The sequence below is a fragment of the Lampetra planeri genome, chromosome 70 (assembly GCF_965212315.1).
Source record: "Lampetra planeri chromosome 70, kcLamPlan1.2.h2, whole genome shotgun sequence".
In the NCBI taxonomy this organism is placed as follows: Eukaryota; Metazoa; Chordata; class Hyperoartia; order Petromyzontiformes; family Petromyzontidae; genus Lampetra; species Lampetra planeri.
Genome location: NC_136175.1, coordinates 273,227 through 290,921, shown reverse-complemented (window position 1 = coordinate 290,921; position 17,695 = coordinate 273,227). Strand labels below are relative to the sequence as shown.

Below are 17,695 nucleotides of genomic sequence, written 5' to 3'. Positions count from 1 at the left end.
AGCTACTCGGATGACCAACATCCACTTAGTACTCGGGTGACAAACACCCACTTAGCTACTTGGCGACTAACGCCCACTGAGCTACTCGGATGACCAACATCCACTTAGTACTCGGGTGACAAACACCCACTTAGCTACTTGGCGACTAACGCCCACTGAGCTACTCGGATGACCAACATCCACTTAGCTACTCGGCGACTAACGCCACTGAGCTACTCGGATGACCAACATCCACTTAGCTACTCGGCGACTAACGCCACTGAGCTACTCGGATGCACTAGGTCTTCAGCTCCGTCTTCGGGTCTTCAACTGGGTAACTCTCTCCGAGTGCTCTCGCGCGTCCCCCTTTATACCCCACCTGCGGACGTCGCTGCGAGCACCCACTTATTCGACCAATCGCCGGGCGCTGGCTACGATCCTCTTTTCCCACATCTCATCGTGCCTCACCACTCACGCCGCGCCGCCCCGTCATCTGTCACTCCCGGCGCGCGCGTCCACACCACGCCCACAACGCGTGCCCAACCCCGCACCCCGCGCCGCCCCGTGATCCATCACTGTCACAGTCGGCGCACGTCAATACCACCACTACATCACCCCCTACCACATAGCTCGCAGCCGCCCCGGCTGCTATAAAAATATACAAACCCCCCTGTGTGCCCCGTAACACAACACAACAACAAGAACAACAACTAAGCTAACAACACAACACGACGCGAACACTACCATCCGCAACCCTCAAACAATGCCACCGCGACAATAGAACAATATATACAAACCGGCGAGTGACAATAGCAATGTGTATGCAAAAAAAAATAAATGGAAAAAAAAAAAAAAAAAAAAAAAATTTCTTTCGACTCGTGCAGCGTCCCCTTTTCTTCCGAGCGTCCCTACAACGGGACATTACCCCGGCAAAGGGGAACACCGGGCGAGCTCGGTGTAGAGCAAAAAACGTCTTCATGAAAATTGTTGAGACCTAGCCCGAGTCCGCCTTGCCGGTCCGTCGTACGGCACCAGACGCGGTTGAACGTCCGGTGGTGCCGGCGGTTCAGGAAGACATCGGCCAGGCATCGAGGACTCGTGCGTGCCCCGGGGTTCAGGCTCTCGACGGTCAGCAGCCGTCAAGCCCGAGGCACCTGGGGGTGGGTCAGGTGGAGACACGTGAGGATCAGCCTGCGACACCTCCCTCCCCGAGTCGACGGTCACATCACACGCCCGGTCGTCACGGCACAGAACGGGGTCACACGGTGCCGCATAGGGCTTCAGTCGGGAGGGGTGCACATACCAACGGCGTTTCCCCCATTTAATCTGTATACTCTGGGGTCGTGCAACCCGCACAATTTCCACCGGTCCCCTCCAAGGTCTCAACAACTTGGGGGACGTAGCCAACGGTGCATGTGGACAATGCAGCCAGGCCTTATCGCCTGGTTTCCAATCATGCGTATGCACCCTCCGCTCATGCAATTTCTCGTTTGCAATTTGCCGCGACCGCGAATTCAACCTTGCCGCCACCCGCGCTTCAGTCAATTTGGCGATATTAAATTTGATGTGGTCTGCCAATTTAGATTTTGCACGTGGCTGGGAAATCCCCAGTTGGACGTCCATGGCCGGATCGGCCTCCCGCCCATACATAAGAAAAAATGGGGAAAACCCCGTCGCCGCATGAGGGGCCATTCGATAGGCCGCGAGTACCCCCGGCACCTGTAAGTCCCAATCAACCTGATCGTCGCAGACCTGTTGGCACAACATAGACGTAATCGTCCTGTTCAGACGCTCAACCATCCCGTCAGTCTGCGGGTGGTAGGGGGAAGTACGCACTTTCTTTGTACCCAACAGGTCGCACACCTCGCGCAACAAAACGCTCGAAAAATTCTTCCCTTGATCCGTCAGCAAGCGTTCGGGGGCGCCCTTGTCCAACACATAACCCTGGACAAAGGCGTCCGCCACCGCCGCAGCCGACTGGTTGGCGAGCGGCCATGCCATAGGCCATCGGGTGAAGTATTCCACGCCAACCAGCAGGAACCTATTTCCCCTTGGTGTAACCGGAAAGGGCCCCAAGATGTCCAACGCTACCAATTCGTTTATACGCGAAACCTGAATGGATTGCAGCGGTGGATTAGCTGCCAATGGTGGCGGTTTCCTTTTGGCGCACCCTACGCATCCCTTAAGAATATTCGCCACGTCGTTACCCATCCCCGGCCAATAATAGTCTCGCTGGATTAGGGCGAGCGTTTTGTGAAAACCCAGATGCATGAGCCGTTCATGAGCTGCCAGAACAACCCTACCCCGCATAGCAACAGGCACAACGAGCACGTGACGCCGGGACATGTTGTCCCACTTCATCAAAAGGCCCTGTCTGCACACCCAGGAACCGACCCGCGCATCCCCTACCTCGGGAGCGCCAACTTTTCGACGTAGCGTAAGTAGGGAGCTGTCGGACATTTGGAGACGGCCCCACTCAATGAGGGGTAATGACAACAGCGAATCCCTCCCCGTGGGAGCGTCGACTCCCAATTGCACTTTGGACAAGTTAGCAGAACCGGCACACAACGAGTCCAACCACTCTGTCCCCTCATCACTTGGAGGATGCGACTCGACAGTGAAATCCGCTTGAGACACGAGCCGTTCCTCAACGGGTAGCGGCGCGGCGTGAGCCAGCACCGTTCCCTGCGCAATTTCGGCCGGCCGCGACCCCGTATTCAGGACCCTTACGAACGGCTCACTGTCCCCTCTCACCATGGTTTGAGCAACCGCTAAGTCGAGGCCCCTTCTGGCCCTGTTAGACGGCCCCAACGGCCCCCCCTGTGCCACCGCGCCCACCTCGAGTGGCTTCCTCAACCGACGGGGTACCAACATTTTCGATCCCGGGGGCACCCTTACAGTCTGAGTTGCCAGCGCCTGCACCGTCGCACAAACCGCGCGTATTTTGGTAGGGCTCGTCAAGAACGCAAGCCGCCGACCTGACGGAAGCTCAATGCAGGCCTGATCTATGAGAATTTTGATGGGCATTCTGGACAAAAAGTCCGTACCTAGCAAACAGGGAACGGCCAGCGATGATGATACAAAAATAGGGCCCGCCAATTTGATGTCACCAATGCAAATAGTCGCCCGAATCTGGCCGATGATCCCCAGGGATCCCCCATTCGCCGCATTAAATGGCACGTCTACTGGCAGAAGGGGTCTACTTTGAACGGGAAGAATGTTATAAATAAGGTCCGAGATGATGGTGGCCGACGCACCCGTGTCAACAAGCACCCGGACCTCAACCCCGTCAATGAACCCCGTTACCACGGACGACCCGGCCGACGCAGCCACGATCCTGTGGGCCAATTCGGACCACTCGACTGCTTGCGGGCCGCGTACGGACCCCCCTCGCCGAATTGAACCCCCGGCACCCAGCCGCGAACCCCCCACCGCGAAGCGGCGACCCGAATGTGCCGTGTTTGTGGACCGAACGTGTGAGGTGCCGCGACTTGCCGGGTTTTGTTGGGATGACTTGTGGCCCTGGTCGTCGTCCCGACGTGGTCCTGTGGCGCGCTGACGCGGGGCCCGGCACCCGGCTGCGACGTGACCCCGAAGGCCGCAGTTGTAGCAGACGACGGACGTCGTAGGTTTCGGTTGCTCCAGCTTGCGGGGCGAACGTGTGGGCGAACGACCTCCCGTTCTCCACTCCCCCGTACGCGATGCAGCGAAGGCCTGCTCCTGCACCGCAGCTGGCTGAGGTTCGGCGATCGTGGCTGCCAGTACCCGCGTTCCCCGCCAAATTGCAGACGACCCCCGGCCTGCGTTTGAGGACCTCGTACGCGTGAATGCTCGTGGCGATCGCCAGGGAGCAGATATCCATCTCGTCCGCCACGTTGATGGGGACCCCCAACTCGTGGGCCAACACCAGCAGCTGCTCCGTCACCATGGCGTCCTTCCCCTCCTTATCCATGCGGGGAAAAGCTGCGTCCGCCAAGGCGAGTAGTGCCGTGCGGTAGGCTAGCGTCGTTTCTCCAGCCACCTTCCGCCGATCGTAGAACTGGTGGCGACACGTGGAGGGCGGCCCGAACACCTTCGCCATCAGGTGTAGTGCGGCCTGGAGCATAGAGCGGGACGACCTTGCAGCAGATGTGAAGGCTGCAAGCGCGTCGTCGTCAAGCATCGCTGGCAACGCACGCAGGGCAGTGGTGTCGGACCACCCCGACATCTCCTGATGAGCGAGGAACCTTCGTTGGAAGGCTCCCCAGTCGCCCCCATCCGCCTTGAACGCCGACAGCGCGGGCAATCTTTGCTGGAGGACCCGATCGTCGTCGACGTCGGAGAGATTTTCCCGCGCTCCGCTGTAGTTGTCTAAAATGTCGGCTCGGTTGTCAGGCGCAAAATGGAGAGCTCCGGCGCGCGCTGATGACGTGGGCTGCGCCGCGCGGAGGTGTCCGGCCACGTGGCGTCCGTGTTTCCCGCCAATCAATGGCGGCCCCTCAAAAACGGCGGGAACTTCCAGACTTTTGGCGCGAAGCGCCTTTTGGCGGGATCCCGCCAGCCTCGCTCCTTCCTCCAACCCCGCAGCCGTTTTCCCGCCCGCTGGAACGGAGATCTCGGCCAAGATTGCAGCGGCGGCGAGCAGCAACTCCGCCAACCGGGAGTGTGCGTCTTGGAGGCTGGTGTCGGAGGCAAGCAGAGCGTCGGCCATCACCGCGAGGTGCTGCATCGGCGGCCACTCCTCGTCCTCTCCTCCCGAGGTTGGTGTCCCCGGTACGCCGTCGTCGTCCCGACCTCGCTCGTGGGTACGGGTAGTCTTCCTTGTGTCCATACTTCTTGAAGACAGGTTTACTTCTGACGCCAGTTGTAGTGTGGTAACTCGGCGGGAGACGACTTCACGGGTAACACACTCTTTATTTCATCAAACTCGTTTACATGTGACTAACACCTACTTTATATCTCGGGTGACAAACACCCACTTAGCTCCTTGGCGACTAACGCCCACTGAGCTACTCGGATGACCAACATCCACTTAGTACTCGGGTGACAAACACCCACTTAGCTACTTGGCGACTAACGCCCACTGAGCTACTCGGATGACCAACATCCACTTAGTACTCGGGTGACAAACACCCACTTAGCTACTTGGCGACTAACGCCCACTGAGCTACTCGGATGACCAACATCCACTTAGCTACTCGGCGACTAACGCCACGGAGCTACTCGGATGACCAACATCCACTTAGCTACTCGGCGACTAACGCCACTGAGCTACTCGGATGCACTAGGTCTTCAGCTCCGTCTTCGGGTCTTCAACTGGGTAACTCTCTCCGAGTGCTCTCGCGCGTCCCCCTTTATACCCCACCTGCGGACGTCGCTGCGAGCACCCACTTATTCGACCAATCGCCGGGCGCTGGCTACGATCCTCTTTTCCCACATCTCATCGTGCCTCACCACTCACGCCGCGCCGCCCCGTCATCTGTCACTCCCGGCGCGCGCGTCCACACCACGCCCACAACGCGTGCCCAACCCCGCACCCCGCGCCGCCCCGTGATCCATCACTGTCACAGTCGGCGCACGTCAATACCACCACTACATATGTATAAACGCAATTGCTTTGTGCTGGCATTATTTACACAAATAGAGAACCACGATGGACCTTTGTTGATCCTGGAAAAGACAGACGTTACCAAATAAAATGCGTTGTTTGTTTGGTTCTTACTTGACAGTCTTCCCCAGCCGGTCGCAAAACACTCGGGGTCGTTGGACAGGATATGTCCCGGGTAGGGCAGGGTCGCAGGTTGGATCGTGTTGGTGATCGGCACAGATTCATCGAGCTCAATGAGTGCAATGTCAAACCTGGAATGGGGTGGTGGAGGCACGGTGAGTGGACGATAGACGAAGGGGAAGCGGCGTTTATGGTAACAGTGCATGAGGAATTATACATGGGTAATCGCTTTCAGAATAATTCAAGTCGCATGGTACAAACGGTTCCATTCACTGCAAGGCACCTATCTAAGCCACCTCGGTATACATTTGCCCTTATTTCCGAGTTACAAGGTAAGGGTTTGCCCTACAAGTTATTGCTCACGCCACTGCTGGTGGAAGGGTCGCCGATAGAAGAAACTCTATAGGATATTTGGTTCACTTTATATGTTAGGTGGGGAGAGGTGTATTTACCCACATTTAATGTCATCACATAGGACCTGCCAATTGATTGCGCTGCATACATTTTAACTGCTAGGTGGGTAGAGGTGAAAAGCAATATGTCAATTTCTTCAACTGTCGTGCCAGGAGATCGAATAAAACTGCGGACCTCTGGATTGCCAGTCCAATGTGGTAACCATTCTACCAATATGGCAGCTCCATTTGTTTATTAGTTAATACAATATGAAACTCGTCATTATTGCACTATACAATCCTCTATATACAGAAAACTATTCTGCTTCTTTCGTGTGGATTCATAGCAGCAGCTTAAATATGTAATTTTATATTTGTTATCCACTCAATGTCCGTTCAGACACAGAGTAGATCTCGTCCGCTCCACCTTTAAAGGAGTGAAGACAGCAGCTGTTTACAATGTGGTAAACCATTTGGGAGTTGGTGGCCGCACTCGCAGGCTGCCGAATCTTTGATGCACCATTTGTGCATCAGATGGCCGCATCGGCCATGCCCGGTCCTGGTTCAGTTGATAGTCGACCATTGGCGACGTAGAAGGTTGAAACCGGGAGGTTTGGTGGTAGGGTCCTGTATGAGATGTTTATTTTTAACATCGGCCACAGTCAAGACTTGCTTCCATCTCTTGCCTTCATTGTATTTGTGACGTGGAGTGAGGCTGCTCGTGATCCGGAGGGGGTGGCATGGTTTTAGGCAAACAGGCTGCACTGGATGTATCTCCCAATGTATCGTACGGCTGCTGTTTCACGACAGATTTGCGGGGGAGCAATGTGGGTAAGCACTGGGAGCAACTGGGTCGGCGTCGACTTCAGCATACCTGAGATGGCACGCATTGCGATGTTCAGTTGCATGTCGATAACTCGAGTGTGAGCTCTGCGTCCCCACACAGGTGAGCAATACTCTCCCAGTCGATTACACAACTAGTTCCCGCCAGTTGTAACTGATTATTCTTTACCATGTTGTTGCATGTGGATACCAGTAACACAAAATAAACTATTTAACAACTTTCAAAGTGTAAGAAAATATATATTCCCCACCTCCATGCCCATATCACACAGACATCCCGCAAAGGTGTGAGAAGCCCTCATCCAGCAGTGGATGGACAAATGTGCTATACGTGTATATACGTACCCATATTGTGGAAATTTTGCATTCCATCTCGGATGGATGCGTATATTCTTGATTTGCACATGAAGTTGTCCCTCTTCAACCATTTGCAAATTATGTTTTCCAAGAAACACGGACTGAGAATAATTCGTGCTGTGGGAGATAAAGTGCATCAGGAGATGGGAAGCATTAATGAGGTACAAGGATCGGATGCTCACTTAATAACAGCCGGCGCTACCATGTGGCCGAAATGTCTGATGCATGATAGTCAACCACATTTTCTTTCATCATGGAAGCTGGAATTCAGCGAAAGAAGATGTTTTTGTACAGTCATTGGTGATCACATTGAGACCATGTATTAATTACACTTGAGAACTGCTTTTAAACACGCCTCTCATTGTGTAAGTTTATGGGTATCTACGTAAGACCTGGGTGGCAGGTTGGCACAGTGTTCACATTTGTGCCTTTGCATGTATGTATATATGTTGAACTTCATTCTTATGGTGCATAGTCAATCATTCTAATTGGGGGTACAGGGAAAGGACATCAGACTAATAACAAAAATCAGTTCTAAAGAAATGAGCTTACATTCTAGATTTAAATGTGCCTATCTCCAATGGCTTCCTAATATCAGAAGGAAAAGCAATCCAGATGACTGCAGAAGTGCATCTGAAAATGTGTGATGCAGTGACCATCTTCGTTCGATGGTCAGCAAGGATGTAGTTGCTTTTTGTGTGGAGTTTGTACGTTCACCCCTGGACCAGATCACGTGAGCTACATCACTGATTAGGGGAATTCTCCCATGCACTGAGAGGGGGTGAAGGGTAATTGTGGTTATGGCCTGGGTAAAAGGGGAAACAGAGGCGATTTGCCAATTCGCGAGCTCGAGGTGCTGCGGGGGGGCTGTGAGAGAGTCGCCGATTCGCTAATTTGAGCACGTCGTGTAAGAAACTGTTGGTTTGTTATCGGGGGGGGGGGCACAGGGGAGCAGTGAAACGTGGTGTTGATGCGAGATATGTTGCGGTTGTAAATGGATTGTGAGGAATTTGTTTTGTTGTTGTTGAGGTTCCTCGGTTTAAGGGTGTTGCCCTACCTGCCGCCAGTTGCTGCTGCTGTGTTGACAGCCAGGATGGCTGATTGTTTTAATGGAGGGGGGATGGTGATGTAGTGACATGGCGCTGACTGTTTTTAGCAGCAGCAACTGCAGGTGGTCACTTAGCGCACACGCCGCTGAGCGTATACGCGGGTGTGCCGGCAAGTGGAGGAACTGGGGCATAGTTCATTATAGACTTCGTATGGAAGCCTCTGGAACTCTTTAGAGGGTTCGAGAAGGGAGGCACGGCTAGGGCGGACCCAAGCCACGCCAAGGCGAATATAAGCAGTGGAGAGTGAGAGCTCTGGACTGCCGATTCTGGGATCAGACTTGTCTTGTCACTGTCATCGTTGTCGCCCTCGTCACTGCCGGACAGTAGTTGGCTGTCCCGGTCGACGCCGTCGGTGCAACGTGGACTGGGTCGTGTCTGGGATAGGGCGCATGGCAGTGGGGTCGTGCGTGAGAGAGAGAGGGGGCCCGAGTAGTGGCAGGAGCTCGGCAACAACGAATTAAGAGGGCAGAGCGGTACCTCCTGCAACCACCTCGTCTCCGGTTGACTGTGTGTGAGATGCATGCCACCCGCACGCACAGACAACACTACAAATACGTAACTTTCAGTACCACACCCATTAAAAGTCCTAAAGGGAAAAAGGGATAATTCTTGATTTGAAGCTTTTATGACTGCAGGAATCCATATTCTTTGTTTCTTTCGGTAAAGTCACGTAGGTAGAGAAATAATAAATAAAAATAATATATCACGACGTTTCTACCTACGTGACTTTACAGAAATAACCAAATAGTATGGAAAAGGTGATGATTTGATCTCTAAACCCCAGAAACAGGTTTCCAGGTGTGCAAAGCAATATTTGACGTCTTGAGTAGAACTCAAATAAAATCATGGGTTAAGGTGTGTTTGCCCCGTCTGGAATGATGTTGCCTAAAACATGTGAGTAAATAACCACCCCCTATATGAGTGGCTGGCTGATGTACCATCTATTGTGGAAGATCCAATAGCAATCTGAAATCTGAGACCAAGTAAAGTACGGTGAAAAGATGACCTCGCAAGAAAACTGCTGAAGAAGGGTGGCAATTGTGAGCAGGGTACGCTATATGACATTATTACAATCGATTGATTCCATAGGATGGGTTTCATAGGAATTGAAGGATGTGTAATAATCCTTCAGAGACGGCTTCGGAATCGGTCCTCTTTATTTTCAACTCCACGATACACTTATTTCACACACGCTCCGTTGTTGGCAGACAACAGAGAGCGGGCAGACTTCACACCAGCTCCCACCGCGCACGTGGCACCCGGAGCCCCGTTCGCGCGTGGCTCTCGCCCTGTTCGTTTCCCAGTCTGCTCTCGATCATTCTCTCTCACTCTCCTTTAATCCCTTCGTCACGTGGTCCCCCCAGCCAATCCTCCATGGACAGCCTCGACCGTTCTCGATGGTTCCCTGTCACTCCCGGGACCACGCCTCTCATCCGGATCCCCATTAGCTGGGGCCCCGAATGGCTGGGCCAATCACTCTTGATGACATGCCGTGATCACGCCGGGCCCACGCTCCCTATCTCAACCCTTATTGGCTACAAAGCATGACCGGAAAGCCAATCCCCACGTGAACCCTCTATGGCTGTTATTACATCACCCCCCCCCCCCCCCCCGTTGAAAAAAAATAGCCGTCTCGGCTGGGAAAGGGTGATGAACCAATTCCGAAACATCTTATTAGGGCACCAAGGTGCGTTTAACAATACGAGGGTGAGCCGGCGTCCCCGCACCTAACAACACTTAAAACAGTCACCCATACAAAAATCACGACATACATTAGGGCGCCCCTGCAGCGCAGTACCGACAGGGAATTTAGCGAAACGATCAAACGTTAACGAAACGGAAGAGATTTCGACCGCGTACGCGCATGGTCGCTTTGCTTCCGGATGGACAGGAGGTGGTAGGCTCGAAGAAGAAGTAGGTTGTTGGTCCTTGGTCGCGTCCAGGGCAGGCCCCGTTGGAGGGGGGGCGGCTGGGGCTTCCTCAGCCCTCAGAACCTGTTCATCTGTAGGAGGCACAACACAGTCCCCCTTGGGATCAACGGGTGTGGCAATCGGCGTAGTCGGCTCGGCGGAACCCGGCAGGTCAACTAGTGGGGATGAAGGGCCGATACGCGCGTCAACATAGGGTTTAAGTCGTGAGGAGTGGACATACCACCGCCGTTTTCCGTACTGAACGCGGATACTCTGCGAGTTCCGAACATCTACCAGCGTCATAGGCCCCCGCCACGGCCTGTGCAGTTTGGGGGATGTGCCCGCCGGTACCTGGGGGCAGTGGAGCCACGCCAGGTCCCCCACTCACCAAGGCATGCGAGTATGCGATCGACGCGCATACCGTTCGTTCCTTGCCTGGGCACGGGCCGTCGCACACCGGGCAGCCTCTCGCGCCTCCGTTACTCGTTCAAGTGAATCACGCACGTGGTCAGGCAAGGAACGGGACGGTCGTTTACTCGGCTTACCCAATTGCACATCGATGGGTGGAACATTTTCACGGCCATACATAAAAAAAAATTGTTAGTATCCCGTGGACGTGTGTGGAACCATGCGGTAAGCCGCTAATATGCCTGGTATGTGCAGGTCCCAATCGGTTTGCTTTTCACTGACCGTGTGACAAAGCATAGCCGAGAGGGTACGGTTGAATCATTCCACCATACCATCTGTTTGTGGGTGGTATGGAGAAGTGCGAATTTTCTTCGTACCCAGCGCGTCACAAACTTCCTTAAGCAATTTAGAAGAGAAATTCCGCCCTTGATCTGTGAGTAGCCTCTCAGGTGCCCCTTTGTCCATGATATACCCGTTCAAGAAAGCGTCGGTAATGGACGCTGCCGTCTGGTCGGGCAGAGGCCAGGCCATCGGCCATCGAGAAAAATATTTATTGCCCCTCGCCGACGGGGGAAACGGGCCCAGAATATCGAGAGCAACCAATTCGTTGATACGGGACACCGTAATGGAACGTAACGGTGGTACATAGGGGTTCCGAGGCGGCTTCCTCTTTGCACAATCCTGGCATGAGCGGACAAAGTCATTGACGTCTGCCGTCATACCGACCCAAAAAAAATCCTTCTGCATTGCGGCCAAAGTCTTTTGGACGCCGAGGTGCATCAACTTATCAGCGTGCAGAGCACGGAGCAGGTCGTAGCGAAGCGAAGTAGGCACCACCAAGCGTGGTCAGTCAGACAACCCGTCAGTACACATTAACAATCCCGACTTGCCTCGGAACATCTGCCACTTCCAGCCCGCCAATTGAGATTTCTGTTTCCCTATCAATTTCCGTAGCGGAGACAGCGAGGCATCAGCCTCCTGCTCACGTAACCAGACCGCGTGCGGCAGCCGTAAGGTATCATCAGTGTCCACCGACCCCTGCTGGTCGTCCTCCTTCGCTTTCGCCCCTGCGTCGTCCTCATTCGCTATCGCCCCCATAACCGGACAAGGCGAGGTGGGCGGTGCCGCACAGCGGTGCGTGCCCATCAGGCAAGTGCACGGAGGAAGGGGCGACAGCCTTGAGAGCGCGTCAGCGTTCGCGTGACGGGCCCCCTTGCGGTATGTAATATCGAAGGAAAATTCCTGTAACGATTCCAACCACCGAGCCAATTGGCCTGATGGTTGATCTAATTTCAAGGAGTATTGCAAAGCCGCATGATCGGTGCGAACTAGGAACTTCCGTCCATACAGGTACGGCCGGTACAATCGAACAAAGTGGACAATTGCCAAAAGTTCTCGTCTTGTCACACAATAGCGTGTTTCCGCAGGGGATAAAACCCTGCTGCCGTACGCCACCACTCGCTCAACCCCGTCCTTACGTTGCGACAAAACGGCCCCAATGCCGATATCACTAGCATCCGTATCAAGGATGAACGGCTGTGAGAAATCTGGGTAATCTAGCGTGGGCGCCGTGGCGAGGTGGTCCCGAAGTGCCACAAAAGAACTTTCCTCCTCCGCTCCCCATTTAAACCTTTGATTTTTGCCAGTCAGAACGTGTAATGGTTTTGCTAACGTCGCAAAGTTCTTAACAAAGCGGCGATAATAGGAAGCGAACCCAATGAACCGCCGAACATCACCCACCGAAGTGGGTGTGGGCCACTCTCGTACACATTTAGTTTTCAGAGGGTCAGTGGATACGCCGTCTGAACTGACAATATGACCCAAGTAACGGACGGAGTGTTGCAGAAGGTGGCATTTTTTAGGTTTAAACTTAAGGTCAGCCGCACGCATTCTTTGAAAAACCGTCTCTAGGCATTGGAGGTGTTCCTCGAACGTGCGGCTGAAGACAATTATATCGTCTAGATATGTGAGGCACGTTTCCCACTGTAGTCCAGCCAACACCAATTCCATGAGCCGCTGAAACGTCGCCGGCGCCGCATGCAAGCCCATAGGCAACCGATTAAATTCAAAGAGACCTTGCGGCGTGCGGAATGCCGTTTTGGATTTCGACTCATCGTCGAGGGGAAGCTGCCAGAAGCCCGAGGACAGGTCAAGGGTGGAAAATAATTTAGCACCCGATAAAGCATCCAATGAATCATCCATCCTCGGTAAGGGGTACGCATCCGCCACCGAAATTTTGTTCAACCGGCGGAAATCAACGCAAAATCTCGTACCACCATCCTTTTTCTTTACCAGAACGACGGGCGCGGCCCAAGGGCTGTTGGACGGCAAAATAATATCCGCCGCCAGCAATTCATCTACCGCTCCGCGCACGTGTTCCCTTTCCGCCGGGCTCATGCGATGAGGGTGCATACAGATGGGAGGTGTCGCACCGGTGTCAATATGGTGCGACAAAAGCGACGTGCGGCCGAGGTCCAAATCCTTTTTGCTGAAAACATCAGTGTACCATAGTAATAATGAACGCAGGGCGTTCCTTTGTTCGTTCGACAAGGAAGAATTATCTCCGCATAAATCTGCAATCCAGCGTTCTTGAAAACGATTGTGCGGGGGCCCACCAGCGGGCATCCGGGCGCGCGGCGCTTCGTCGCAAGAGGCGAAGTCGGTAGTGGCGTGACCCAGCACCGACCCCTCCGGAACAATAACGCGGTCAGGTCCCCCATTTAACACCTGTATAAAAGGTGCTTGACCTGGTCGCACGATCGTTTGTGCCCCCGCCAAAGAAAAGGATTTAGATACCGAGTTAGATGGGGATAGCAGCACGCCTTTCGCATCCCTTCCCATTCGAAGGGGTTTTCGATACCGCAGCGGAATTAGCATCTGTGCTCCCGACGGAACCTCCACCGTAGCAGCAATAACGGCAGTAACTGCGTTACCTGTAGGCGCGTTGTCTAACAAGGAAGGCAGGAACGCCATTCTACGACCCCCCGGCATTTCCAAACAGTCCTGGTCGACCCGTATTCTCAGCGGCATCCGACGCAGGAAATCAGTATCGAGTAAGCATGGAACAGCTAGTGAGCGAGAGATTAACACAGGTCCAGCGGCGGTAATATTTCCGATAGCGATGCTCACATCTACCTGGCCACAGATACCCATGCTTCCCCCATTCGCGGCGACACACGCATCATTAACCCTGCGTATCCGCGACGTAGGAATGGACAACAAATGAAAAATAACATCTGAAATGATGGTGGCCGACGCGCCCGTGTCCACCAAGATACGGACGTCAACGCCGTCGATGGTACCGCGTACCATCGACGAGCCCGACGCCGCAGCCACAACCCTGCGAGCCAATTTTTTCCACTGTGTAGCAGAGCGCGTAAATGTAGCAGGAGAAGTAAAATTATCCTCAGGAGTGTAAGAATGAGTGCGAGTGGATGAGTGATGTGACAAGACCTGCCGGGTGTCCGATTTGTGCCGACTCGCCCGAGGTTGTTGCAGCTCCGCAGCAGGTGGAGGAGATGGAGGTCCCCTTGGCGGAAGAGGCGACAGCAGAGGTCGGCAGCGGCAGTCACGGGCGAAATGGCCCCGTCTGCCGCACTTGAAGCACGCAGCCGACGTCGGCCGGCGGTCGGACGACCCGGCCCTTGCGCGTGGATGGCCCATGTAGTCGCCACGCTGGTCGCGCAGCCGCCGTCCCGGAATCCTATGCGGAACAGCAGCAGCCAGCATGTCGTTGTCGCCCGAGTCATCGGAGCAGTGGACCACCAGTCGTGGAGACCACCCCAAGGGCGGCCCATCGATTTCTGGTTTCCCCGTCCACGCCACCATCTGGTCCCAACGCTTAATGTTAAATTTAGCGTCCAGGCAGCGCGCCACCCATCGCGATGTAAGCGGTTCGTGGCCGCACAATGGTAGCGAAATGTTGAGCTCCTGAGCCAACTCTAGCATACGGGAGAGGATGAGAGGATCCAAATGGTCGGCCGTCGCGTCGGGGTAGGCGGCCATGGCCAGCGCCATCAACGCCCCACGATAAGCCAACGGCGATTCCTCCGATGCTTGGCGACGCGACATAAATTTTCTGGTGGCTGACGTCGGTGGGTCATAAAATTCCGCCATCTCTACGAAAGCGTCCTGCAGTGTCTTCTTCTTGGACGCCGGGATGGAGCAGAAGACCCCCAGAGAAACATCGTCGAGCAGTGTAGGTAGCGCTCCCAGCGCTTCATCCTCCGTCCAATTGACGGATCTAAAAGCTGACTCGAAGCGCCACGTGAAAGCACTCCAATCGCCCCCGGCGATGAATTCTTTAATTTGTGGAAGGCGATGTCCGCGGTGGCAAGCGCACTTCCCGCGGCGTCCAGCTGATCGGCGATCTGGCGACCCGCAGCTGGTGAGGACGCCACCGCGGTCACCAGGCTAAGCAGAATGGCGCGTAATGACTCAATCTGCTCCGCCATCAGCCGCCACTCGTCTTTTGTTCCTGCAGTGGTCGCATCTTCCCCCGGTCGACGCTGAGAGACGTTGAGGAGAATATTATCAGCAGGCGGCAAAGGGGCTGTAGCTCCCAACAGCTCATCTTCATCCGTCTCGACCTCTTCCTCTGATAGAGGCACGGGCAGGTTCTTTTTTCTGGGGTGCTTGGACATCTTGACGATCGTCCAAACAGTCGCAGAAGCACTTCTGACTCCAATGTAATAATCCTTCGGAGACGGCTTCGGAATCGGTCCTCTTTATTTTCAACTCCACGATACACTTATTTCACACACGCTCCGTTGTTGGCAGACAACAGAGAGCGGGCAGACTTCACACCAGCTCCCACCGCGCACGTGGCACCCGGAGCCCCGTTCGCGCGTGGCTCTCGCCCTGTTCCTTTCCCAGTCTGCTCTCGATCATTCTCTCTCACTCTCCTTTAATCCCTTCGTCACGTGGTCCCCCCAGCCAATCCTCCATGGACAGCCTCGACCGTTCTCGATGGTTCCCTGTCACTCCCGGGACCACGCCTCTCATCCGGATCCCCATTAGCTGGGGCCCCGAATGGCTGGGCCAATCACTCCTGATGACATGCCGTGATCACGCCGGGCCCACGCTCCCTATCTCAACCCTTATTGGCTACAAAGCAGGACCGGCAAGCCAATCCCCACGTGAACCCTCTATGGCTGTTATTACAGATGCACTGTAGGTTTAAGAAGGATAATCTCGCTGATTGCAACAACAACTAGGGCATCTCCCTTATTAGTGTGAGCCTAGTATTGGCCTCACCAAGCACGATAAGAGCCCCAAAGTAGTTTCAGACTGGGGAGGTCCTGCACAGATGCCATATTCTCGATCCATCTGCTACAGCAGAGGTGTAGGGGATTTTAACAAGACCTGTATTCCTGGTTTATTGACCTGGTCTTGGCCTGTGATACCACGAATAGGCCAGGGCTCTTGTTAATTGTCATGCTTTCTGCATCTTTAACCCTCTGGATATGGTTGGGAGTCAGAAACATTTTTTGTTAACCTAGGGATACGACACAGATATCCACTGGCCCCTACACAATGCAAAAAAAAAATTGACCATGTATTTTAAGACACTTTTCTTCGCTGCACCAGAGGAAGGTCCATCTGATACAGATAAAATAGTAGGTTGATTTATGCCCGGGTGCAGTGAACGAATAGCACCATGTTATGCATACAGATTTTTTGTAATTGCTGCTCACTCTAAAAATCAGTTTTAGATTATATTGCTTAACCTGGATCATGCCACGAATAAATTGAACCTTACCGATGTAGTGACATAGAATCGGTCACGTAGCAGCATAGCGCTGGCTGCTGGTGGGGACGGGGATCTGCAGCTTACAGCAGCACTGGCTGACAGCAGGCCAGGCAATAGACCAGGATCTAGGGGAAGGGTCACGGAAAGTGCACACCCAGAACCCGCTATAAGGTTTCCAGAAGGGGGTGTGGTCGGGGCTGTAGCTAGGTGATGCTGACAGTATAAGAGGGGCATCTCTTATACTGTCAGCATGGTTTGGCTTCAGCATCTCGGTATGGCCACAGACAGTCTACCAGCTGTCCTGACTGGGAACTGTGCTTCAAATAGTGACGAGTTATAAAATGTTAACTGTCAGGCCGTGTTAATAAACACAGTGCCTCCTACTCTTAGTGTCTCCAAGTGAGTCACTACACCATCATCACCACCAAAACAAAGCACAACCCTGGGGATTTTATGTCATCTAATCCACCCCTCATCTCTTTCTGAGTGATGAGACAGTTTGTGGAGATAATTGTGGATATTCTATATTTGGACAATGTGCTTATAAGCAGTTAACAATTGGCAGCATGGGTCTACCTCTGAATCAGTAAAACTACATTATCTTTCATCAGCTTCAAAATGCTGAGTGGTTGCTATATTATCGTTTATATACTCTCTGCTTATTTCGGTAAAGTCACATAGGTATAAAATAAAATATATTACGACGTTTTGGGCGCAACACAAGTGTCCATCATCAGGGTGAGTATGAAAGTGCAATCCAAAAGACATGTGAGCATGAGAGTGTAATCAAAAGGCATGAGAGTGCAATGCAACGGACATGTGATCATGAGAGATCTAAGAGAGAGGCATTGAGATTGAGACACAGAGTCGAAATAACAGCTCACATATGCAGGTTGGATGGAAACATCACAGTTAGTTAAGACTTTCTGGTTAATAACGTTCTTACAATGATTGCTAAGTTTGTACCCATCCTCTCGGTTGAAGTTGTGCCTGTGTTTATATATCTGGATGGCTTCATGAACAAATCTCTGAAGGTAGCCGGTAGGTTTGCAGAGTACCTCCGTTTTGGAAAAATCAATTTCGTGTGAGCCCACAGCATTAAAACAATGATCGGCAATGGCAGAGGTATTGGTCCTACCATGTTTAAGATCTGCCTTGTGTTCACGGACGCGGTCCGACACATGTCGTTTCGTTTCCCCAATGTAACTGCTGCCACAACCACAGCTCAATTTGTAAAC

At 53.4% G+C, this 17,695-nt stretch overlaps 1 protein-coding gene across 3 annotated transcripts in view; it reads right to left on the bottom strand.

Moving 5' to 3' along the window:
• LOC144737490 (elastase-1-like) overlaps positions 1–17,695 on the bottom strand; it is a 61,183-nt gene that overhangs the window by 21,094 nt on the left and 22,394 nt on the right. For 2 of the 3 annotated variants that reach the window (XM_078620207.1, XM_078620206.1), the window contains exons 4-5: positions 7,267–7,395; positions 5,681–5,817 (exon numbers count right to left, since the gene is read on the bottom strand). In XM_078620207.1, the coding sequence (XP_078476333.1) occupies positions 5,681–5,817; positions 7,267–7,395 (266 nt within the window). Of the gene's footprint in view, positions 1–5,680; positions 5,818–7,266; positions 7,396–9,991; positions 10,390–14,158; positions 14,409–17,695 lie in introns of those variants that run through there. The other variant, XM_078620208.1, reaches the window with a different exon arrangement.